At 33.7% G+C, this 27,067-nt stretch overlaps 3 protein-coding genes and 1 long non-coding RNA gene across 4 annotated transcripts; 1 reads left to right on the top strand and 3 right to left on the bottom strand.

The window, feature by feature from the left end:
- Positions 1 to 474: 474 nt before the first annotated feature.
- On the bottom strand, positions 475 to 8,726 carry LOC106410674 (disease resistance protein RPS6-like). The gene is made up of 6 exons (XM_048760211.1): positions 8,495 to 8,726; positions 4,197 to 5,313; positions 3,761 to 4,066; positions 3,269 to 3,676; positions 1,926 to 3,089; positions 475 to 1,799 (listed from the first exon to the last, which is right to left on the bottom strand). The coding sequence occupies exons 2-6, from the start codon at positions 5,295 to 5,297 to the stop codon at positions 645 to 647; spliced, it is 4,134 nt and encodes a 1,377-aa protein (XP_048616168.1). The 5' UTR covers positions 5,298 to 5,313; positions 8,495 to 8,726; the 3' UTR covers positions 475 to 644.
- LOC106410676 (disease resistance protein RPS6) lies at positions 8,290 to 14,434 on the bottom strand. The gene is given in 5 exon segments (XM_013851230.3): positions 8,290 to 8,902; positions 12,016 to 12,260; positions 12,263 to 12,308; positions 12,410 to 13,439; positions 13,761 to 14,434. Coding segments are annotated over 5 exon segments (2,205 nt in total). The 5' UTR covers positions 14,225 to 14,434; the 3' UTR covers positions 8,290 to 8,482.
- A 216-nt stretch (positions 14,435 to 14,650) lies between these two features.
- LOC125588644 lies at positions 14,651 to 16,157 on the top strand. Its single transcript, XR_007324774.1, has 3 exons — positions 14,651 to 15,087; positions 15,197 to 15,324; positions 15,675 to 16,157. It is a non-coding gene; the product is annotated as an uncharacterized LOC125588644 (long non-coding RNA).
- Positions 16,158 to 18,996: 2,839 nt separating this feature from the next.
- LOC125588642 (disease resistance protein RPS6-like) lies at positions 18,997 to 24,871 on the bottom strand. Its single transcript, XM_048760205.1, has 6 exons — positions 23,347 to 24,871; positions 22,138 to 23,245; positions 21,726 to 22,028; positions 21,180 to 21,602; positions 19,420 to 20,697; positions 18,997 to 19,334 (listed from the first exon to the last, which is right to left on the bottom strand). The coding sequence occupies exons 1-5, from the start codon at positions 23,823 to 23,825 to the stop codon at positions 20,413 to 20,415; spliced, it is 2,598 nt and encodes an 865-aa protein (XP_048616162.1). The 5' UTR covers positions 23,826 to 24,871; the 3' UTR covers positions 18,997 to 19,334; positions 19,420 to 20,412.
- Positions 24,872 to 27,067: the final 2,196 nt, after the last annotated feature.

The raw sequence follows: 27,067 nt of genomic DNA, 5'->3' as shown, positions 1-27,067 counted from the left end.
CCCTCGGATCTGCACTCATCAGCAGCTTTAATTAATCAGTGTCACCTTGACTGAACAAGAGGCCCTGTGATCAAGCTAATTCTTCAGCCAGCCATCTACCTTTGGCGGGAAAGAAATGCCAGGATCTTCACCTCAACAACTACATCAGTTGTAGGTCTCAGTCGTGCGTTGGACCATCTTATCCGTGATCGCCTCATCTCTTTCCCAACTTCAGATCGCTCGCCCTCGATGCTGCAGTTCAATTTCTCGTGTACTTAATCTCCCTGAGGTCTGTCCGCGCTTGAGTTTGGTTGTACTTGTTCCTTCTTTTCTTTAATTTCTTTTCAAATAAGTTGTACAAAACATTTATAAATCTCGAAAATGGTATAAATTTAACATTTTACCCAAAAAAAAAAGTTGTAAAAGTGAGTGCCTGTTTTTCTTACAAAGAAACCATATTCGCTTCATTCACAGGCATAATCAAATATTTTGAAATAGTAGTAAAGATTTTCTCTTGACGTTTGTTTCTTTATCATACATAAATATAAATGTATTGTTCATGAGTGTAACTATAATATGCAAGATCGATTACAAGGGATACAGAAACGTGTAAGCTATTAAGCTATTAGAATCAATTAACAATTGTTGTACCTTTGCGAAGCAAATCAATAGGATCTTTGGTTGTCTCCAAACTCGTCTTCACTAAGTGCAGTATCATAGTCTTCATTATCAGTATTGTGTCCGCAATCTTCTTCATCATCTGCCGTCTCATAGCCTATATCATCACTGTCGCCTCCCCACTCTTCTTTACTAAGTGCAGTGGCATAGCCTTCATCATCATCAAATTTGCTTTCATCGATTTCTTTCCAAGTTACCAGAAATGGAGTAGGGTCATCCGAGAGTGGCATACAGCATTCTTTTAGTCTGAGTCGGTTACTATTATGACGAAACTCTATCTCAACTTGATCCCACTCTTGGTTTAGAGGGAAGTGACAGTCAAACATAATCAGGTGATTAATTTTCTGATCCAAGGAGAAACAGCTTGGTTCAGCCGGCTCAAAGTAGTTCCCGTGGCTATCTATGAAACGATAATGTACATGGATGTCTATAAAGCAAAGCTGATGATGGCTAGCGGTTACTTCAGAAAGCAAGATACAAGCCTTGAAGTCCAAAGGTGATTGTTGAGAGAGAGGCGAATGATGTCGAGAGACGGTAAGGAAGCTACCAGTAGAGAGGTTAGTAACACATGGAGACACTTTGACACCTGGTAATATGAGATGCATGGAAGCTGATTGTTGAGCGAATGCGTCGACTTGATTCAGTCTGAAGCAGTTGGTGAACATGATCAACATGGTGAGAGGATTGTTGATGCCTTTTGCTTCTTTTGTCCCTTCAAATTCTGCCAACTGCTCACAGTCTGAGAAGGAAACCACGTCAATATTATCAAGTTGGAAAATTCTTGGTGATATGTATTTTAGCTGGTTGCATTTCCACATCTCCATGGAGACTAGGTGAGACAGGTATTTGATCCACCAAGGAACCTCTTCGATCCCTGTATGACTTAGATAGAGCTTTGAGATGTTGGTTGAGACATCAGGAAAGGTTTGAAGCCGTGAGCATCTAGTTAGATAGTATAAGTCGAGAGATTTTAAGTTGATGCCTTCCGGAAGAGTCTCCGGATCCATGCAATATATAATCCTCAACTTCTTCAAATTATTAGGAATCTGGAATGAAGAAATAGTCTCCACCAAAATTGGTATATGCGAGAGTTCCAGAGACGTCAAAAAAGTTGACAGCATGATCCTGACGGGTGTACGCGGCTGAACAAAATATTAAAAGAAAAAAACAAAAAACAAAACAGAGAACAAAAAACGACCTCAGTTGAATATTTTAGGTAATATAGAATCATTTCTAGTTTATCCTGAAAAGGAATTAAATATGCTTACGACGCTCATTTGCTTCCTTCGTCTTCGATTCATATTCAGCCTACTGTAAATTTTTCCCACGGGATTCCATCTTCTACTCGGGGCTCTTCTTCCTCTTAGCGCTCTGGCTCCATACCTATCACTTTTTAAATATGGACCGTCCTCAGGGAGTCGTATACCACATCCTATAATTTGGAATTCATAGTACTCCGTGAAAAACTCTAACTCCACGTAATCGTAACTAAGTTGCGTTAGTGGAGCATTGTCTTCATTTAGAGGGAATCGATGGAAGTAACACTCAAAAATAACCAGATGAGTATTAAACTTAGCTGTCGTGATGGTCAATGGCCAGTTATCCGAATAGATGTAGTTCCCAAGTCTGTCTATGAACCAACAATGTACCTGGATTTCGAATGGAATATATGTGGAAGTTGTTGATGCAACCACTGCGCAAGCCTTGAATTTGAAGAACTGTTGGGAAAGAGAGGTGTAAAGTAGAGGGACGCTGAGAGTGGTTCCAGTATTACGGTGCGTGAAAAATGGAGGCACTTTATCACCTAAAAACATCAAGGACTTGAAGAACCATGGTTGTTGCCGAAGGATAGCTTCTTCATCCAATTCGTTGCATTTGCTCAGCTTGAGCTGGATTTTTGGGACATAATTATCTGGAAGAAGAGCAGAAGTCTCGTTGGAGACCTGAAACTTCGAGTGGATATTCTTTGTTTCCATTGCCAGCAGACATGGACTTTCAATCCAGCTAGCTGCAGTCAACGACCCGCAGTATGAAAAGTCAACCACCTCTAGATGTTCCAATTTATAAATGTTTAAGGAAACATATTTTAACTCGTTGCATTCACTCATGTGTAGGTAGGTGAGGTGATCAAAGTTCTCGATCCACCCAGGAACTTCTTCAATAGCAGTTTGTTCTAGAAAGAGAGCCAAGACATTGGTTGAGATATTTGGAAAGCTCTTCAACCGTGAGCATCCAGTAAGATGGAGGATCTTGAGAAATTCAAGGTTTATTTCGGCAGGAAGAGTCTCCAGATTTGTGCACTCAATAATGTGCAACACCTCCAGTTTATAGAGATTCTGAATTGAGGAAGGAAGCTCCAACAAACTTGGGATATCCGAGAGATACAGTATTTCCAAAGTGGGAGGCAGCATGGTCATGAGGGGTGTAAGCGGCTGTACCAAAAATAAAAAATAGAGATGTTGAATGATTTTCATTGCCACTATTATTCACATAAGAAAATAGATAGTATTCTAAGAATCATAACAGTACTACAGACATACGTTGTCATAATGTTTAAGAAACTCAACTTAGCGGCAGTAACTTCTTATTAAATATGAGATTAAAGACATACCTGCATTCCTTTCCATAGTTGAACACTCATCATGTCATACATGAAAAGATTAACGAGATTATCAAAATGCAAATTTGTGGGAATTCCTTCGATCGCTGTTTGGCTTATATTCAAAAATGAGATGTTGGTTGAGATAGCAGGGAAACTCTTCAACCGTGAGCATCCACTAAGATCAAGGTGATCTAGAGATTCAAGATTGACACCTTTTGGAAGAATCTCTAGGTTTTCGCAAAACTGCATGTTCAACTCCTCCAGATTATTGAGATACTGGATAGTGGAGGGAAGCTCCACCAAACTCGAGCAGTTGTTGAGACGAAGTATCTGAAGATTAGTGGCCTTAGAAAGATTTGGAATTTCCATAAGATTTCTGGATCCCCCCAAGTCCATAATCTTGAGTCCTTTAAGTTCCTGAAGTATAAGTAAGATACTCATTAGTTTAGATGGTCATCACTTGAGAAAATAAAAGATGCATTTCTTAGACTAAAAGCTTACACAAACTCCTTTCCACAACTTCTCAAGTTTGCTCCTCTGCATTTGGAGCTTAACGAGGTTTTCTGGGCGGAAGTTGGAAGGCATGTAACTTATTGGGTATCTGTCCCAGCACAATAATCTGAGTTTGGGGGAAAAATTGTTGAAGCCTTCTGGTAAATGCAATCTCTCTTCTTCCTCCATCATTCTTTTCTTCGTGTAAATGTTTAGAAAAACGAGATTATGCAAACTTTCAAAGGCTTTCTCGTGTACATTCAACTCATCAATCTCATTGGTATCGAGTGATATACCTAAAATCTTCTTCGTACCCTGAAATTATAATATCAGTAGAAAAGAGACCAAACCCATTAGCTTAACAGAGAGACACACAACTCATCTTTATCAGATGAAAAGTTTTATATTTAAGTGAGTAATATGGGAATCGTACGGGTAAACTTACAATGGTGTTACTAAGCACATAGCAAATCTCTTTTGAATCCACAAGGAATTCTCGTTCTCCAGGATCATTGGACTCTTCACGGACAATTTCCTTACCCATCTCTTGTAGCAAACAGTGCATCTCTACATTACCCGATCTTACCTGTATCAGGGACTTATCGATGAGGTTGACTAGCCCGATATTGATATCGAAGTCACTATTTGCTAGGAGCTCTTTGATGTCATTGATATGTGCACCGTTGAAAAAGCATGCAATATGACGAAATATTGCTTTATCTTTTCTGTTATTTAACCCATCGTAGCTGACTCTCATTGTTTTCCCAATTCGTCCATCCAAGCCACTTCGGAGCCTCAATAACATATCAATACAGTCCTCTTTATTCCTACCTTGTAAATGGGAACCTAAAACTTTAAGACCCAGAGGAAGATTACCGGCAAGCAGTGCAACTTCAGAAGCAAGTTCCATCAAACCATCAGGTGGAGAATCTTTACAGAAAGCATATCGACATAACATCTTAAGAGAAAGGTCTTTAGATGGGAGAACAACCTCGTAAATACAATCAACCTTGCGTGCCCTTAAGAGATGCTTATCTTTTGTGACCATGATGATTCTGCTCCTACGTCCAAACCTATGATTTTGACCAACCAAGGCATCTAGCACCATTGGATCATCCAAATCATCAATAATGATAAGAACTTTTCGGTTTTTTAGCCTCTCTTCCAGTGCACCCACATGCTCTTTCTTAGTGTCCTTTTCGCCCAAAATCTCGGATAGAAATTCTTTCCGTAAATGTGACTTCAGGTTGTAGTCGTCCGCATTTGCACTAGGATACAAGTTCTTACTCTTAGATACGAAAGCCATGTCTATAAAGATGCTTCGTTGAAACCTTGAAGAAAATCGGTTCAGCAGAGCTCTTGCGATGGTAGTCTTACCAATTCCAGAGGAACCCCATATACCAAGCATCCTGACTTCCTCAGACTCCAAACGTAACAATGTACTTATCTCTGCGATATGATCTTCAATGCCAACAAGATCCTCAAACTCCTTCGACGTAGTTGAAAGTAGTTTACGGGAAACATCATTGGTGATGTCTTCAATCATTGTAGCGTCGCTTTCCCTGTCGAGAAGAAAGATCAATGAAAAAACATTAAACAGTTAGTATCAAAGTAAGGGAGAAATTTACTCTAAGGGACACATTCCAAGTTCTCAATTACACAAAAAGACACTTTGGATTTAGAGAACACTTTCTCTTAGTGAATTTACCAACATGACCCCTAACTAAGAGATTGTGTGTTTCTTTAGATTTTCTAACTAGTCAGAACTTATTTTCTTTTTAAAAACAAATAGTATATTTCTTTTTTAAAACAAATAATATATTTTTTTTAAACAAATAATCTTAATTTCATATTGAAACCGTACCAATTTATAAATCCCTAAACCAATTAAACTCTCACAAACGAGACCAAACTCTTATCCCTGTCTCTCTTTCTCTATTTCCTGTTCTTTTCCGCCGCCTGTGTTCTCTCCACCGCTTGGTTTTACAGACAGCCACCGACATGAAAGGTTAGATTATGAATTCAAAAGGAGTTGTGTGTGGATGTGGTCGTTGTGGACATTAAAGTTGAAGTCTAGTTGAAATTATGTGGCGGCCATCCAAAGTCTTCGTTGTTGCTTCCGTTGCAAAGAGAAAGCTCTAGAAGCATCAATGGTCAAGTTACTCTATTTTACACATATGGTCCTTCCATTTTTGGATATTTTCAATTTGACCCCAACATTCTTTAATTTATTCGTAGATCCTCTTAATTTTCGTGCCAACCTTTTTAGTTATGTACTTTAATTCGTAACAACAATTATCTTATCAACTCATATCCACATTTCTATATCCAAACTTTCTATGTTCACATAAATTGTGTCCACAGAAGCTTCGTCCACTAAATGGTGTCCACAATTCATCGGTTCACAAATTCTTTTCCTCTTTATTCAATCCGAAACCAGCTATCTAGATACCTAAATCGAGTATACGAGAAGTTAATAAACCATTCTCATTTTCTTCTTAGACAGACAAGGAAGGGAATGTCCCTCTTACAACATTCGATAAAAATCATGTTATCGACGCTTCTCTTGTCCACCAATTGCTTTGTCCACATAGATGGTGTCCACAAATTGGCACATATATGGTGTCCACATATTATCAGTTGTTAGATCTTATGTATGTAAACAGATTCAGCGTTCTTAAACAATTCACTTTTTTCATATATTTATCTTTTCGTTTTAACCTTTATCATTTATTACAACTAAATATAAACTCATTTTCAACTTACTCACCTTACGGTTGCCTCTTTAAAAGAAATAGATTCACCTTACACAAAAAGCAGGGTCATTTTTGTCCAGAAAAAAACAGCTGTCAAGAGAAAGTGTGCCAAAGATACAATGTGTCTCTCAGCGTAAACACAAGTCACATTGTGTCCTTTTATGTAACTCTCTCAAAGCTTTTCTTCATTCACGCGCATAAATAGAAAGTTGTCCACTTTAAATAGTAACCGGTGCTGTGTGCGGAATAAAATAGTTTATTAAATTATTTATTGTATATTGTACTAAAACATTTGTTCTATAGCTTTTTCTCGAGATGGACATTCATTCTCCCTTCAGGTTTTCGGATTTCGGATTTTAGTTAGAAATTTAAATCGTATTTGGATATTTAAAATATTTGTTTTGGATTTGGTTGAATCATTGCGGGTTTGGATTCGATTTCAGATATCCATTTTAATTATGTATTTAATCCTCAATATCCATAAATAAAATAATATAAGCATAATTTTTTTGAATAATGTAAGACTAAATATTTAAATTTACATAAACATTAGCTCAATTTAAATATTTGGATGGAGAACAAATAAATATTTTCAGTATTTTGAACATTTTCTGTTATTTTTAGATATTTAGTTTTGTCAATGTTGATAATTTTTAGATATTTTAATATATTTTAATATCTAATAGATATGATTTTAAAATAATTAACATATTAATTATATAATTGTGATTTACGTATTTTTGATATCTAAAATATTTTAATTTGGATCAGATTCGGATTTGATTTGGATATTAATCTTTTAGATCCATATGACTACTTAATCAATTTAAATTTTTGTTTAGTATTAATTTCAAATCTACTTCGGTTCGGTTCTTCGGATCCTATATTTTATCCAAACTTACTTTCTTCTAATAATATAAAGTAAAATAAAATAAATGTAAAACAAATATTCTGAGCTTATTTAACATACATACTTATTGGACCATATTTTAATAATACCAATAAAAATGGTTGGGCGTCATTTAGTATTGTTGAGCATGTTTCAAATCTGAAATAGTTTATAACCAATAACATGTATTTTCTTATAAAAAAATCTTGGAAAATATAATAAAAACACAATATAATCAAGTGAAAAGTGTTAGAGTTCGGTGGAAAATAATGTGATCCCTTCAGTCGGCACCTGAATTATGTTTTTCAATCGAGTTAATGAACCTTGTTTTTTATTTTAAAGCTTTTCTGATTTTTGATTTTTTCTAAGAATCTGATTATGTTTCTAATTCTTGGTGTGATATGAAAACTCTGTAAAGAAAAAAATATTTGGCTAAACTAAAGATCCGACTTTGTGCGTGGTGTTTTTTTTACCTCAATTTCCTTAATTCCTAATCAGTCATAACTATTTATTGCATTTGTTTATAGAAACCCCAACCTGACTAAGTTCGGTAATATACGAAACTTTCAACTTCTAAAAACATTCTCATTCCAGCATTTTAGTTGATGCGAATCTTAATGATTTAAAAAAAAATCTTTTAAAATGATATTATTCAGTAGTTGTACATAGAGAATTTAAGTTCACTAATAAAAATGTTAAAAACGCAGGAACTAAAATAAACTGATATATTAAAAAATTTAGTCTAAACACATTAAATTGTTTGCGGTGAAGTTAAAAAATTTTGTGTGTGAACGCATTAATTGTTTAATGATTGTGAGGCCAACATGTCAACATACTCAAATTGAAATCGACGTGGGACTGCCACGTGTTCAATGTAGTGTGAAAACATTAAATAATAATGCTTCTCTTTTAATATATATGGGATGTTACCAAAAGTGCATTATACGTTTATGTTTGCTTTATTCTTAATGCTTATTGAGAAGTTGGCTATATCACAAATTGACCCAAACGAATAGCTACTAGTTTTTCTCGAGGAACTTGTTTTCATAACGTTTAAAAATTCAACCTAGCAAGAGTGATATAAGATTAAGTAAATACCTGCATTCCTTCCCACAGTTTAGTAGTCGTAATTGTTTCCATGAAAAGACAAGCGAGCTTCTTTATATGCAACTTATGTGGGATGTCTTCAATTGCTGTATCGCTTAGATCGAGCCATGTGATATTGGTTGAGATATCAGGAAAACTCTTCAACCGTGAGCATCCACTAAGATCAAGGCGATCTAGAGATTCAAGATTGACACCTTGTGGAAGAATCTCTAGGTTTTCGCAGAACTGCATGTTCAACTCCTCCAGATTATTGAGATACTGGATAGTGGAAGGAAGCTCCACCAAACTCGAGCAATTGTTGAGATGAAGTATCTCGAGATTAATAGCCTTAGAAAGATCTGGGATTTCTTGAAGATTTTTAGATCCCTCCAAATCCATAATCTTGAGTCCTTCAAGTGGCTGGAGTATTAATAAGTTAGTCATCCATTTACAGAATTCTCACATACAACTATACTAAATTAAAGTTTTGACTGGAATAGCAGATGAAAAATCAATAGCAATAAGTCGTAGAAGATGTATGTTCTTATTAAACTACTAGGTGATTTTTTCCATGCTCATGCACGGATATAAATATTTATAAATAAAGTAAATATATTAAAAAACATGATTGTTTATTTACATTTAATTTTAAATAAATTTATAATTTGTATACATAATTTGTATTAATAATATTATATTATTTTAATTAGGCATATGATTTTAGATATATTTTATCTAGTTGGTTTTGTTGTTTTACAGTCAATTTAGTTATCATTTAGGTATATTGGATTGGCTCTATTTCTCCGAATTCAACTAATATTTTCTATTTTAAATATATTAAAATTATGATTAATTTTCTTATTTGCATTTACGTTGGTTATTGTCTTAGATATGTAAATATATTTGAGAAATGTATAGCTTAAGATATATTGTGCTTATAATAAAAGAAAAAATAAACTAAAGTGTATGATTCCAAATTATATAAATTAATATAACGATAATATTATACAGTCCCATTCATATATATATAAATTTTACATAACAACTAAATTACAACAGTTGGTTAATATTTTATTTTCATTTGTTAATATATTTTGAGTCATCCTATAATTTACATTTATACAATAAATTATTATTATAAAATGTTATATTCTTAGTGTAGTTAAATCTATGATTTAGATGTAAATTGAATTAGTTAAGTGAGTTACATATATTCTTTAAAATTAAAATTGAAGTAAATTATTTTTATTATAATTAAGTAAAATCAAAATAATTTTATTTATCGTTTAAATGTGCATATATTTTCCTAATATTTTTCAAAATATATGTTGATTTAAAAAAAACTTTTGAAAATAAAACGATGATCTATAGAAAGTTACATATATAAGTAACTAATACATTTTTGGAAGCTCATGAACATATATTAATATTTACAATAATTGAAATATTTTATAAATTCTAAATAATTAAATGGTAAACTATATTAAACTATTGCATTTTAATAGTAAAAATGTTTCCTTTTTAAACAAAATTAGCTTTTTCATAAAAATATGGTTTTTAATAAAAACGAAAATAAAAATAAAATATATTTATAGATATTGTATTTTATATGAAATTCCTTTTTGATAAAAATTTAGTTATAAAAGGAATGTATTAAAATATTAATAACGTCAGTAATAATTTGGCTATTTACATTGATACTTTTTAATGAATTGAGTTTATAAAATTGTCATTGCTAATATTTTATTTATTTCATTAATGCATTCCTTTAAATAACCAAATTATTATCAAAAAGCAATTTCATATAAAAGGCAATATCTATAAATAAATTATAGAGATCCTAATAATACAAAGCAGTAATTTATAATAATATATTTTCTCAATTTTCAATTAATACCGATTATTTCTTTCTTTCGTGCCAATTTATTAAAAATTGCCTTTAAATTCCATTATCAGTAACCAACGTTATTTAGTAAGTTAATATGAAAATAAATAAAAAACATTATGCTAAAAGAGAACAAAAAAACAAGGTTGTTGTCCCTTTAGTATAAAAACAACATAAAGTTGTCTCAATAGTATAATTTTTTTCATAATCCCAAAACTAACCCTATATTTAATCTAATTAAACACAATTTAAAAGTTAATTTGAATTTTAAAAAAAAAAGTTAATGGAAAAAAGGTAAAAAACAGTTGAAAGGCAATCGAAAAAAAAAAGAGGTATAGATATGCATCATAGAGAACAAGAGTTTGTGAGAAGAATCAAAAGAAAAACTATGGAAAAACCATAGATTGATGAAGAAGAGAAGGAATAATCGTTTTTTTTTAATTTTTTTAAGTAAAATCGACCATAACACGTTTTAGAAAGTTAAAATATTTCTAAGAGATTTTTAGAATATTTTCTTAACTGAAATTTCATTAATTTTCGCAAAAAATCAAGTATTCTTATCCGTAGAAGGCGACTTCTAAAAGTTTAGAAGAATGATAAAAATTCTGAATACACTTTCTACTTTGAGTAGACGTAAGATTACATTGTAGAAAACACATTCCTCGAAATTTAGAATACTTTATAAAAGTAGAAGATGCATTCGGAAGGAAAGTGGATACTTTTACGATTAGTAGAATGTGCATTCCTCTTTTTTAGAAATTTAGTAAATAGTAAAATGAACGTTCTAAAAGAAGTAGATGAACGTGTTTATTTTAGAAATCGTTTTCTACTATACCATTTTTCATAGAAGACGCATTCTACTTTTAGTAGAACGTATTTTAAAAATCTTATTTACCAAGTTTTTGAGCAAAAGAAAATTACCAGCTTGTGTATATGGATGTTTTATTAATTGTTTATATTTTTAATAATTTTTTTGATTCATAAAATTATTTATTTCATTAGTTTTCAGAAATACAAAGGGTAAAAAAGAGAAAAACTAGACAAAATTAGTTTTATACTAAAGGGACAACAACCTGATTTTTTTGTTCTCTTTTGGCAATTTTCTCAAAAAATTGCAAGGATTCCATTCCTAATCTTATTAAAACTTTGATTGCTAGAGCTTTTTATAAAACAATAAAATATGTAATAGAAACAATACGATGAAGATGTTTGTATTTTACAAATTGATTAGTAAAACAGTAAATGATTCATATATAAATTATCATAAAATTATTATATGATTTATTTATTTCTAAATAATATAGATATATTTATATTTCTCTCTATAAAAATATATTAATTTACATTTTAATTGATTTTTTAAATGTGAAATTATTATTTTCAAAGTTTAAAATTATTCTAACTGAAAATTTATTTTAAAAATATTTAATTATTTTTGGACATTAAAGTGATTTTTTGAGATTATAAATGTAAATATTCTTCCAGAAACTATATATGGGAGCATTGAACAAAGAACATTTTGAAAATATTAGTATTTTTAAATTAGTTTTGTAAATGCCTTTCTAATAACTGTTTATAGGATGATAAAAAGAATAATTATTTTGCTAATGCTTTGCTATCAACGCTTAAGACTTTACATAAAACTTACTTGAACTCCTTCCCAAAGCTTCTGAAGTTTGCTCCCCAACATTTGGAGCTTAACAAGGTTTGAAGGACAAAATTTAGAAGGCATACATCTCAAAGGACAATTATCCCACCTCAGTAGTCTTAGCCGATGGGGGAAATAATCAAATTCTTTAGGTATGTGCCACCTTACTTCTTTCTTGTGGTTAGTGTAAAAAATTAGAAAACTCAAATTACACAGTCCTTTGAAGGCGCTCTCATGTATAGTTCATCAATCTCATCCATATCCAATGATATACCTAAAAGCTTTGTAGTAGCCTGAATTATAATTAAAAAAACACACGTTAATTTACCAAATGCCTATAATTCATCATTTATCAAATGACATGCTTTTAGATGAAAAGATCCCAAAAACTTACAATGTTGTCTTCAAGCACATGGCATATATCTGTCGAGTCCACAAGGAATTCTCGCTTTTCAGGCTCATTAGACTGTGCAAGCACAATATCCTTTCCCAATTCTTGTAGCGAGCAGTGCATCTCAATAGTATCTTCTCTTACATGTACGAGAGACTTATCAACCAGATTATTAAGCCCGATTTCAACGCCCAAATCACTATCTTCTAGCAGCCACAGGATGTCACGAACTTTTTCGAAGTTAAGAAGACATGCAATGTAACGAAAAATCAATTTCTCTTTTTCGTTATGTAACAACACATCATAGGGGAACTTAAGTGCTCTATTTATCCATTCGGACCATTCCTCTTTGTCCCTACCCCGTAAGCACCAACCCAAAAAATTAAGACTAAAAGGAGTATGGTTAGTTACCACTTCGAAAGCAAGCTCTCTAAAACATTCAGGTGGATAGTCTTGCCGAAATGTGGATCGACAGAATATCTTATGAGCTTGCTCTTCAGAAGGGAGAGACACCTCATAAATTTGATCAATCCCATGTGCCATTAAAAGACTTTTATCGTGTGTAACCACAATGATTCGACTCCCATTTCCAAACCATTGAGTTTGAAACGCCAAGGCATCTAACACCAACTGATCATCCAGACCATCAATAACGATAAGCACTTTCTGGTGCTTTTTGCCTAAAATTTCAGACAAAAATGATTTTTGCAAACGCGACTTTACCTTATAGTCATCCGGGTTGGATCTACTATAATTTTCCATGCTCTTAGATACAAACCTCCTGTCTATGAAATTGCTACTTTGGAAATGTGAAGAGTTTAGGCGAAATATAGATCTTGCAATCGTAGTCTTGCCGATTCCATAGCGGCCCCAGATCCCAACCGTCCTTACTTCCTCTGAGTCCAAATTCAACAATAAATTCATCTCTTTGATATGATCTTCGATGCCAACAAAGTACTCCCAATCCTGTGATGGACTTAGTTTAAGCAGAACATGTATGGCGATTTCTTTTACCATTTTGGCATCATTATCCCTAATACACAAGAGAAAAGAAAATTCAATTCACAATCCCTAAAAACTTGATTATTGGGGATTCTTAGGGTATGATTGTTAGGGGAATATAAAAAAAGTTTGTTAACTTTTAACTAAAAAAAAGTTAAGAGTCGGCTCTTAAATAAGATATTAGCGGCTCTTAAATATCTTATTTAAGAGCCGATTCGTTGATTTTTTAGTTAGATTTTTTAGTAAAAAGTTAAGAGTTGGGTTCTTATATTCAGCTAAGAATCTCCACACTAAAAACCCCCAATAATCATGCTTAACAAGTAGGAATAGTAAAAAATTAAGAAGGTTTTACCAATGATATCCGAGTATATTAGCAACATCTGTCAACGCTTGCTTCCACTGATTTTTCACTTCCTCTGTTTGGTTATGGCAAGCCTTTTTAAATGCCTCTCCAAAGTCGCCCGACTGTTTCTTAAGATGAGAAGGATCCAAGCCATAGAACACTGGTATCACCAGTTGGCCCAAATCTCTCTTGCATTGCATAATTTCCAGCAACTCATTGAGGCACCAGCTTGAAGAAGCAAAGGTATTGGAGAGGACCACCACTACAACCCTGGAATCTCTTATGGCCTGGACAAGCTCGGTGGCGATCAACTCGCATCTTTCCTTCTCGTTGTCTTTAAAAGCATTGATCCGTTTTCGTTCCAGCTCTTCAAGAAAGTGGTTATGGAAGTTTTTTCGAACATCCTCCCCACTGAAGCTCGTGAAAACATCGTATGACCAGTTGGGAGAAGATGAGGTAGAGGAAGAAGCCATAATTAAAGAGAGGAGGATACAAATCTCAAGAAGACCAATTGAGGAGAAATGAGTGCTCACTGTCGTTGTTATGAATGAAATCTTAGCATTTGCAAGAAAATTGCTAACTAGCAACTACTTCACCGTTGTTTCTTCTGATGCAACTTGATTGACGTTTCACGTTTGTTGACTTAATCACGGCCACACTGAAATCAACTCACCACATGTCTTATCTTTACATTAATATCTGATTTTTATTTTCAACTTCATTTTTTGGCCGGTTTCATAAGTCTTCAACATCCAATTTCACAATTGTTTCACTGACCTTTGAAAGCCAACTGGATGTTTCCTATTTGTTGACTTAATCACGGCCAAACAAATCACAGCAATGTTTATAGCCTCTTATCTATATATATAAAAGAAGCATTGTATCTCTTCTGGGCATGCCAGCTCGGATGCCACGTCGGAAATAGAAGCTCTCTCGCGCTGCCACGTCGGATCCGCACCATTTCACTTAAGCGTTGCTCTGTCCGAACGGGCTTCACGTGGGCTTCGTCACGCGCTAATCAAATGTTTTCTGTCGCGAGGCCCGTCCGCATACGTCTTCTACGGGGAACCCTAAACAGATGCTCCCTTCCTGTTCTTCGTTCGTCGCCTATCGCCGCAGCGGCTGTCTAGAACCTGTAACGGTTTTGCTTTCAATCACCTTAAATCGTCTTTAATTCACCAATAATGGAGTTTCAAGAGGATGTAGTCTTGAAGAATCTATGTAAGAAGCTTCGTTTGCGTCTTTACGCATTCCTTTCTAATCCTTTGAAACGTTAATGGTTATTTATTCATGGTTGTCTAATCTCTGCAAGTTGGTCTCTCAGCACCTATAAAAGGTAAGCCATCTTTCCTTGAACATCATCCTCTCAATCCGTGATAACACCAAAGTTAATTTATTATGTGAGTGGCTAACTCATCAATCCTCTGCTTTAATGGATTCTCTAGCTGCGACACAAGAAGTTACGATGAACGGAGTCCTCATCGGTTTGAATCAGCCCTAGGGACGACAGAGTCGCGGAGATCTTCGATTCCGTACCTCTCATTCCTCCTCTCGAGATCTCTCGCTCATCATGGTCACTCTCTCTTCTTCTTCGTATGATTTTAATAGGCTTTGAAATTGAACTTTGATATTGGATTACGGATTGTGGAGTTTTTGTTTGTCTACGAAATGAAATTGTATTCTTGACCTTCTGAATATTGCTTGATTGTCTGTAAATCTTATTGTTTTGTCTATTCTAACATAAAAAAAATTAGGTCTTGGATTGTTTTGGTTTAACCACAAGCGCAACATTTTTACTAGATCTTTTTGAGAGAAATTTAGTGTTTGCATCCATATGTGTTTTTGATGCCAAAAAGATAATTTTTGTTTACTTATGTGTTTTTTATGCCAAAATATAGTTTTCTGTCGTTTGTCTGTGTTTAGTTAGAGGAGCATTACGTGGCTATGTGAGGAGATGGAGTTGAGATGAGGATGCTAGCTCTTACAGCTTTGGATGTTCTACGGTTCGTCAGAGTTTTACAATTGATACAGGTTTTTGTGTTTTGAGTGAACTTTTGACGCTGAGGATATGCAAGAGTTCAATGTCTAGCATGCAGGACAACAGATGACTAATTGCAATAAGCTGGCTAGACTTGATGGAGTTCCATACCGTGATTTCACTGGATAGGTCTTTGGTTTTTTTTTTTTTTGGAAAAGAAAAAAAATGTAGTTTGCATTTTAGGGGTTAACATGTTAAACTCAAGCATCTTTCTTAGTTGTTGTTTGTCTTGCGCTGTTGGCAGGAGAGGATTTGACTATTCTCTATGGGTTCGAATGTAAGGATAATGTTTGAGACCAACACACAAAACCCACCGGGTCATATAAACGAACAGTGTCACTTACCAAATAACCAAAAATTTAGCAAAACACCCTTACAAAGCTGCAGCGCAACATAGCGTCCCAATAAAAGCCACCCTCAAGAACTGCATACTAACCTCCCTGCAACCCATGTTAGTCAGGATAGTTGTTTGCTTGAACTCTGACCTCACAGCACCTTCTGTTTTTTTTTATCAGCACCCACAACAACTAAAACAATGGAATCAGAAGCAGAGCTTGAAGGTCATTTGTTTGAATCATCAACCTTAAACTGTTGCTATTAAACCAATATAAACCCTGTAAGGACTACATTATTACTTTTAAAAAATTAGGAATCACCCAACAATTATGTTGTCAACGCTTAGAACACATTTATATTAAAAGGAACAGTCAAATTCCTTAAAAAAAAGTAATAATTTCAGTCCACTATGGAAACCATGGTATACTTCTTATTGAACCAAATGACGTGTCGAAGTGTCGAACCCGGACATGGAACCATGACCATGGGTAACAAAAACTCAAAATACATGTGTTAATAACGAAGCCATTACACAATCCACACGTCACATATCAAACATACAATAGTACAAGCTTCTGTTGGGGCTTTTAGAATAGCGCAAAGAAACAAAAAAAAAAAGATTTTGAACAACCTAGCCATAACAAAGTACCGCTTGCAATCGTTTTTAAATTGTGCTTTAAGGTTTTAAGCAACAAATGCCACTGACCGACAAATAAACAACAGACCTGGGAAACTGTGAGCTTACCACGTCTCTCAATTTTCTCAACACCAGTTTCAAGATCATAGAAAATATAGACCATAAATAATTTAAACTTTTTTATTCTTTAATATGATGCATTTGTAAAATAAACAAAAGAGTTTTTTTGGTTGAATAAATTTAAAATTCAATTCATGAAAAGGAAAAATTTCTCAACACCTCATAAACCGTGCAATATGAATAACACAGTGTGTTGACCCCGCACGTTGCAGCCCACGACCGCAGTCAGAAGTGCCGAAAATCCTACACTCCACTGATTTAGGTGGAGATATTATGGTGCGTAGACTGCCAACTACAAGTTTGATTATGGAATATGTGACATGCTCCGATCTCCGAACGACGACAATGGCTGCATGTGACTTAGATTCCATCTGAAATAACAAATAGAAGTTCCACATGTAGGCTTATGTCAAAGCTTATGATCTCCTTATTTCTCACACAAATGAGGAACTACAACAATGAGGCTGTAAAAATGGCGGACGTCCCGCCTACATTCTAAATACATGGATCATTAAACATCATTTTAGAGAATGTAACCACCAAACTTCACAGTTCATGTTACTGCCACAAAGAAATCTTTAAAGACGTCCGGATGACCGAGGTTAGAGCTACACATTTACTTTATACATTTTTATATACACGAGTCTGTTTGCAGTGAATAATTGTCGTAATTTTCATTGCATATTTGATATTGGGACGACTCATTTCTCTCAGTGAACGGAGAGACACAGCGTAAGCGTCGAAGTGGACAAGTTCTTCTGCTATCCCGATCTTATTTTTAAAATTTTAATAACAGTTTAATATCAGGACATACAGTCATTTAGTTGGTGACCTTATTACACTTACTCAAAACATCGTCTACGGATCCTCGCATCGTATCGTTTATATAGTCTATCCTCTGATTTGTGTTTATGTGCTTCACATATTTTTTAAATGAAAATACTCAAATAACACTAATATATAGGTTTATAAAATATATATGTTTACATACACGCATAAATATAGTAGCAATTTTTCCAGCACAGAAAATCAATCTGCACACATATAATATAGATAGATACATATATAATTAAACAATTCATTCCAACGAAACAATTAAAATTAAATTATTTCATACGGAGAAGAAAAAAAAACATAGTATCCGTTCCTTTGTCATTACCATTAAAACACTATTTAATTTGTACAACTGAAGCAATAGTTGCTATTATTGTCCAGACATCCATAATCCTAAATTTAGTATATCTACCAACTACTTAACAACGTATAACAAAACTCGGATAAACCATCAAACTCCCATGCATTCCTCCCTCCAACAGCAAAAAAAAACCATGAGACATATGAACAACCAAGGTTTAATATATTAATACTTTAGTTTCAAGATCATTTTATAATCCACAACCCGCCCGTAGGACGGGCCGATCCTAGTTAGTAAGGAGATAAAGTTCCAAACTTTCTGATATTTTTACATTATTTTGTCCTTTTGAAGCATTATTAAGTTACAAACACAACATCATAAACAGAGATCTAAATACAGAGTTTTATAAACGTTGATATTTTCAACAGTGAAAGTGAAAGAGAGCCTTGTCTTCAGTCCAAAGATGAGCTGCTGAGTTCGGATATTTCCCAGTTTTTTTTTTTAATTATAAGCAACTCCATAAGGATGCGGGCTTAAGTAGTAGAAGGTAGAAAGAGAGACCTTGTTGATATCTACACCACCACTGAACCCAGCTTCTAAAAGGAAGAAAGAGAGACCTTGTTGATGCGGGAAAACATGATTTTACAGTTTTGGCGGGAATACAATTTTACAGTTTTATCGAAAAAACTTGATATTACTGTTTTAGATAGAATACGATGTTTTATGATTTTGGCGAAAAATGTGATTTTCCAGTTTGGTAAGAATTTTTTTATTATTTGAAAAAAAAAATACAATTTTCTTGGCGAGTTTATTGTTTAAGCGAGAAAACACGATTTTATAGTTTTGGCGGAAACAGGGTTTTCCAGTTTTAGTGAGAAAACTTAATTTTTTTATTTAGGCGAAAACTCGATTTTATGGAAAATGTAATTTTGTGATTATAGCAAAAAAAATACGATTTTACGATTTTGATAAAAAAACGTGGTTTTGACGAAAAATTCTATTTTGTAGTTTTGGCAAGACAAAGTGAAATTATATTTTTTTCTCAATTTCTTAGACCTATACATTTTATCTATTTGGGCTGCACAATTTTAAGATGGTCCAGCCCAGTTTTACTCATGGACGCAATTGGATTTCGCCCGTTTCAGCAGATTTAGTCTAATCTTAGATAATTTAGACATGGGCTGTCCGTTTGAACATCATGTCCGTTTGACATTCCTAGTTGAAACGCCTCTTTGGTTTAGTGGAAGAAGCCATTAAAATAATTCATAATTAGATGCTCTGCTTTACAACCAAAGATTCAAAGTTTGTTCACGACATCTGCAGAAAAGAAAAGAAAGACGCTCGGTATTAGAAATTACGAGGCATAAATATTACTATGTTGAATTCATGTATAATGATTTACCCGCATTCTTTTACTGCTTCTTTCGGTCACTTGATCATTGCTTCCACATCCTTCACCTTCTCCGGCCTGATAAAGCGTATTGCCTCCATCGGTTTCGAAAACATGTGGTAGAGTGTTTGGATTACCAAGTTGGTTGTCCGCTAGTGAACAGAGTCGTATACCCCATTCTTTCAATTCGTACTCAGAGGGAAAATCAAGCTGCAAATCTACATGGGTGTAGTTCATTTCAGCTAGGATATCACTGCCTATGCTTAGATGGATATCACAGTCCAATATTAACAGATGACTACCCTTCACAAATGGCTTGATCGAATAATACTCTGTTTCACCCCAGAAGTCTTGTGCCTGTTGACCAAAGGAATCAAAGCTGTTCCAAAATCTGCCTTTGAAGCGGAAATTAGCTACGTAGTTGTCAAAAAGCACAAGGCAAGCCCTGAATCTGAGGAATGGCTGCGAGAGAGAGCTGGGAAGTAGATGGACGGTTAAAGAGGAGGAGGTTCCAGTAGTACGGTGAGTGAAATATGAAGGTACTTCTTCTCCTGAAAACCACAGTTGACAACCCAAATATGTTCTCTGTTGAAACAGAGCTTCTTTATCCAAATTTAAGCAGTTTGAAAAGTCAACTTCCTCAAGTCTTGTAAGTTTAAAAAAGTTAAGGTTGACATATTCTAACTTGTTGCACCCTTTCATCCATATGACTTTGATGTTGGTTGAGATATCAGGAAAATCCCTCAACCGTGAGCATCCACTGAGATCTAAGACATAGAGAGATGGAAGGTTGATTCTGGTGGGAAGAGTCTCCAGATTTATGCATCCATTCAAGTACAGGACTCTAAGCCAGGATAATTTCTCAATCCACCTAGGAACCTCTTCAATCCCAGTTTCGCTTAGATAGAGTCTTCCGATGTTGGTAGAGATATCGGGAAAAGTCCTTATTGATGAGAAACATCCCACATCGGATATATAAGAATTAATCTACTATTATATAAAGGGTTAGGGCCAATCCACTAATTGCCAATTGGTTTTGAGTTGGAAGCCCATAATAAACCCGAATCTAACAGTCCTCAACCTTGAGCATCCACTAAGATTTAGTTCCCACAGAGATTGGAGGTTGATTCCAGTGGGAAGAGTCTCAAGATTTATGCAGTTCTTAATTTCCAAATGCATCAGTTGATGGAGATTCTGAAATGAAGATGGAAGCCCCACCAAGCTTGGGATTTCCGAGAGATACAACTGATTCAAAGAGGGAGACAGCATCGTGGTGAGGAGAGTAAGCGGCTGAACCAATTACAAAAAAAAAAAATCATATTAATTAGTTACAAAAAAACCTTAATTAGTCATATAGGGTTTGTACTTTGTCAAATTAATTTAAACGATATTGACATATATAATATTTTTTAATATGGTCATCTATTAAATAAGGCTTCATACTTATATGTTTTGTGATCATTTGTATCTTTTTAAACTATTGATAAAAAAAACTGAGACTTTAAATAGTTTTAATATTTTATAATTATTTTTAAAAATTTAAGACAAATTGAGAATCAAAAATTAAGTTATCAATATTTATTCAATGTAAATTTCGAAATCAAAAGATATGTATATTTACATGGTACATAACAACAGTTTTAGTCATTTATTATTATTTAAAAAATATATAACATATACAGAAAAATCTAAATTTTTATTATATTATTAATGTAACTATTTAATTTATTGTCAAAGTTTAGGGAGAAAACGTCAAGTTTGGAACTACATACCTGCACCCTTTCCCACAGTTTCTCACTCTTTATGTTTTTCATGCTTAAATAAGAGAGATTCTCGAGACGAAAATTCTCCAGCTGCAAAACTGAAGGGATTTCTTCGATGGATGTTTCGTCTATACTGAGATGTGAGATGTTGACTGAGAATAGGGGAATAGTCCTCAGCATTGAGCATCCATAGAGATTTAGCACTTCGAGAGATTTGAGGCTAATGCCTATTGGAATAGTTTCCAGATTCCGACAGTTCTTCAAGTTTATTGTCGTCAGTTTGTTGGGATGTGGAATAGAGGAAGGAAGCTTCACCAAACTATAGCAATTCCGAAGTTTAAGTGTCTCTAGATTGGTGGCCTTTGAAAGATCTGGCATTTCTATCAAGTTCTGAGATCCGGACAGATCCATCTCCTTGAGACATGGAAGCGTCTGTAGTCAACAAAAGAAGGAACAAAACACATGAGCTCAGTAGAACATGATTGTCATCCAAAAAGTAAAATATAGATTATAATCTCACTACTGATAACATAACAAACTATTATCAAAACTTACCAAAATCCCTTCCCAGAGCTTCTCGAGCTTGCTATCCTCCATTATGAGCTCGACGAGGTTTTCAGGACGAAACTTAGAAGGCATATATCTCATTGGAAATTCATCCCAATGCAATAATTTAAGTTTAGGAGGCAAATAGTCAAAGTTTCCGTGTAGCTGCAATTTACCTTCTCTGTACAATCTCAGTCTCGAGTAAAGTTTGAGGAAACGGAGATTGCGCATCCTTGTGAAAGCACTCTTATGCACATAAAACTCATCTATCTCATCAATATCCAACGCTATACCTATAACCTTTTGAGTACCCTGAAAATTGCAAAATATCAACAAGAAATATTAATTTTTTTAACAAATGCTAACTATTTGTTTTCCTCTAAAATAAATGAAAAGATTACGAATATATGAAAAAACTTACAATGCCTTCACTGAGTACATCAGAAATATCTTGTGAATCCATCAGAAATTCCTGGTTTTCAGGCTTCTCAAGGCGAACATCTTTTTTACCCATCTCTTGTAGCAAACGGTGCATTTCCACATGACCCTTTCTTAAATGAATGAGAGACCTATCAGCTAGGTTTTTCAGCCCAACATTAACATTCAAGCCACTATCTGCGAGCAACAACTTCAGGTTTGTGACTTTTGCACCATTGAAAAGGCATGCGACATGGCGAAATATAGCTTTATCTTCGCTGCTTAATCCATCATAGCTGATTCTCAATGTTTTCTCAATTTTCCCATCTATACCATTCTGAAGCCTTGGCAACAAATCTATCCAGTACTCCATATCCCTTCCTCGTAGAGATGAACCCAAAACAGTAAGACCTAAAGGAAGACTACCAACAAGTCTTGTAATTTCAACAACAAGCTCGTCGAAACCTTCAGGTGGAGACTTTTTCCTGAAAGCAGATTGACATAACATCTCTATAGCAATGTGTTCAGATGGGAGACAGACCTCGTAAATGTGTTCAATCCCAAGTGCCCTTAAAAAATGCTTATCGTTTGTTACCACAATGATTCTGCTCCCACTTCCAAACCATTGAATTTGACCAATCAAGGCATCTAGCACAACTTGATCCCTGACATCATCAATGAAAATAAGAACTTTCTTGTTCTTCAGCCTCTCCTCAACCGCACTCAAATGATTTATCTTTATGTCTCCGTTCCCTAGGATTTCAGATAGGAAATTTTTTTGCAAATGCAACTTCATATTGTAGTCGTCCGGATTAGCTCTGTTGAAAATTTCCATACTCTTAGATACGAAAGCCATGTCTATGAAAATGCTACCTTGAAAGTGTCGAGAAAGTCGGTTGAATAAAACTCTTGCAATAGTAGTCTTTCCAATCCCGGAAGAACCCCATAAACCAACCATCCTCACTTCCTCTGCTTCCAACTGCAACAACATACTCAATTTTGCAATATGATCTTCGATGCCGACAAAGTCCTCAGAATCCTTTGCTGGAGTTAAAAGTAGTTTCTCTATAACATCATTGACAATTTTTTCAACCATGTCTGCTTCGTTACCCCTAACAATAAAAAAATATAATGTCAAACACAAGTAACAACGTTGATTCAAGAATCAAGATATATAAGAAGAAGAGAAAAAGAATGGTTCATAAAATCGTACCATATGACAGAATGATATCCAAGGATATTAGCTACATCGGTCAAAGCTTCACTCCATCTTATCTTCACTTCCTCTGTTTCGTCGTGGCATGTCTTTTCAAAGATTTTACCAAATTCACCGGTTTGTTTCCTCACATGGGAAGGATCTAAACGGTAGAAAACAGGTATCACCATTTGACCACACTCTTCCCTGCACTTTACTATCTCCAGCAACTCATTAAGACACCAGCTTGAAGATGCGTAGTTTTTGGAGAAGATAACCACCGCGATCCTCGAATCTTTAATGGCCTGTTTAAGCTCGGGTCCGATGGAGTGGCTTTTCTCGATCTCACTGTCTTTGAAAGCAATGATCAGTTTCCGGTTAAGCTCCTTACGAAAGTGGCTGAGGAAAGTAACACGAACGTCTGCCCCACTGAAGCTTGGGAAAACATCGTACACCCAAGTGCGAGAAGAGGAAGACAAAGCTAATGGGAGAGCCATATATATATATATATATATATAGAGAGAGAGAGAGAGAGAGAGAGAGAGAGAGAGAGAGAGAGAGAGAGAGAGAGAGAGAGAGAGAGAGAGAGAGAGAGACTTGATGATTGATATGCTGAAGAATGTTTTAAGACTTTATAAGTAGTATAACTTAGCAGAAGTTTCCTATCTGTTGACTCTAGTCAAAAAAAAAAAATTGGTGGAAGATTCCTATTTGTTGACTGACTGCACGTTCACACACATATATTTCTCTTATCTTTACATTATTATCTTTCTACTTTTTTCAGTATAATATTTAGAGAATATTTATCGACCGTCAATGCTTAGACTTTTCAATGTAATTGTTTTGTTCTCCTTTTTTGTGTACTTCTGCTAGTGCTCCAAGACTTTCTGGCTGTATTTACTTAACAAAATCTTATTAAGATGTATGCAACTAATGTATATTCTTGCTATACTCACGAGTTTGCTGAAGAGAGGTTTCTAAAGGCTACTGAAGAATTTTCTTTTATAACTGTACAGTGGTTTTACAACCTTTACTGAAGAATTTTGATTCCACTACCCAGAAACTGAAGACTGAATATTATTTCCATTATTGATTCCACTAAAGTGTTCTAAAGACTAAAGACAAGTTTCTATAAAACTGTGCCCCTAAACAGAAACTTTTTTTATAGATTATATTATACAAGTCGCAAAGTTTTCTAACTTTTAACAAGGTTACTTTCATGGGAAAACAGAGAGGTTGCAATTAGTTTTAAGCTGATTCTTTAAAAACTCACTCGGGACAACATCAAGGCTCAACAAAGTAACAAACCTTGTATCAATCACAAAGCACACATATGTGAAGTGAAACACGTGCCCGGCTTAAAAATTATGTGGACCTTGTGCAATATTTTCTTACCTATGTTAGTGAATGACTTTAAAATTTGGACCCTTAATGTAAAATAATTTCAAAAATAAAGACCCTAAATAGTAAACAAATATTCATGAAAATATGAAGACCCTGTGCTCTTGCACCTCTAGCACTACCCCAAAGCTGACACTATTACTTGAGTGAGTGTGCATGTTATAACTCTTATCATGAAACACAGACGACAGAAACAAGTTTTGGATTGGGTAACAAATTGTGAATTCAGCTTTCAGTATGAAGACTACATGGCTTTGGTTCAAACAATCAAAATGTTAGAGAGGAAGGAAATAAGATACTAGAAGCAAAAGAAGGTTGTTAGGCACACAAAAAATGACAAAGTGAAAACGAATTTAACATACTTACTCGCCATTTTCGTAAGGCCTATAATATATAGTTAAGGTTCGTTACCTCGTTGAATGATATCTGCACATAAGGCATGATAAATTAAGAAATTTTTTAATGAGGATCACAAATTATATACCATGAACTTGAACGTATCATCGCATCTATTTTAGTAGAAGTACATTTAGAAAATGTTTGAAAACATAAATAACAATAAAAAAAAAGAAATATAATATTGTTTGAAAACATGGATAACAATATTAAAAAAAAATAAGTAGTGAGATTATTTTATTAAAAAAAAAATTAGAAGTCCATTATATTATTCAAAAACTATATATTTGGACTAGCATTAAAATATACGAAAATAGTCCAATCTAATTAACTAAAAACATCATTTGTCTAAAATAATTATAAAACAAATTTAAAATTTATATACATATTTCAAATCAAAATATTAATTTAAAGTTAATTTATATAAAAAAATTGATTAAAAATATCCATATATTCAAAAATATTTACTAAAATATTTTCCAATTGCAATTATTAAAAACATGTTTTAAATATATATAAGAAAAATAAAATATGATCGTACGTATAAAATACTATTAATTATATGAAAATTAATAGTATTTTAAAATTTTAAAATATAATATATATGATATATTTATATGATCGTACATATAAAATAGGGAAATACTCTAGGATCTCTCTAAAAACGTTTTTGTCACAAATATAGACCCTAATGATCAAAATCACTAAAATGTTTCATTAAAGAGGTAAATATACATATATACCCCTAGGGTTAACTAATCCAAACATTAGGGTTTAGAGTCAATGGGTGGGGATTTGAGATTGAGATTTAAAATTTTATAAAACAAAAAATAAATATTAAAAATTTGAAAAAAGTTTCAAAAAGTATTTTCGAATTACAAAAACAGAATTAGAAAAAAAATTTAAAAAACAATAAAATAAAATAAAAATTTATAAAAAAGTTGGAATTTGAAAACATATATTCTTAAACTATAAAAAAATTTTTTTTTTTTTAGTTTTTATATATATATATATCTAGAGTATTAGGATCATTTTACCTATTAAATGAAAAAATTTAGTCATTTTTCTCCTTGGGATCTTTTTTTGTGATCAAAACTTGAAAATGGTTTATTTAATAGAATTGCCCAATAAAATACTATTAGGAGTTTTTGCAAATATGACTAAAAATTTGAAGTCAAATACAAAACTAACCCATGTTTTTTTTGGGAACTTTGACTTGTCTCTTTAACCCCCAAAGTTCAGATTATTCACGAAAATGCCATTACTTTTTTAATTTTTTTTCTTTTCAAAAATGCATATTTTACTATATCACTCTCATCTTCCTCAAGTATTCACAATATTACCATTGCCATCAATACACCAACCACCATGAACAACCAATTTCAACCTCTTAATGCACCTAAGAATCGATTTACACTCTTTCTTTCTCAATTCTTGTGAACTAAAAACAACATCTCTTTCACTTTCTCTCCATATTCATCCAAAAAACTCAAGATTTTGATTCTAAAATTTTTATGGTTCATAGAGCCATTGAAGCTTACGATTCTTGGTGAGTCACTTTTGTTAGAGATTATGGGTGCCTGGAGAAGATTTATGTGTGCTAAACAAGTTATCTCACTGGTTTAAACTATGAAATCAGTTTTTTTTTCCAGATCTGTTTGTCCAGATGACTTAAATAGAAATCTTCTGGTCAATGCAGAGGTTATTTTTGCAATTGACTTTTAAAAGTGTTTTTATAGACGACTTACATAGAAGTCGTCCATCTTTGTTTGTTAAAAAAAAATTCGAGACGACTTACACGGGTTAGTTTTGCATTTGAGCGTATTGTGTCAGAAATTTGATTTTTCTTGGACGACTTACACGTAAGTCGTCGAGTAGAAAATTAAAAAAAATCAATATTTTGTTATACCGGGACAGCTTACATGGAAGTCGTCTCATGTTA

Source organism: Brassica napus, chromosome A2, assembly GCF_020379485.1.
Source record: "Brassica napus cultivar Da-Ae chromosome A2, Da-Ae, whole genome shotgun sequence".
Classification (NCBI taxonomy): Eukaryota; Viridiplantae; Streptophyta; class Magnoliopsida; order Brassicales; family Brassicaceae; genus Brassica; species Brassica napus.
Note: the sequence above shows the minus strand (reverse complement) of the source record. Positions and strands in the feature narration are given on the sequence as shown.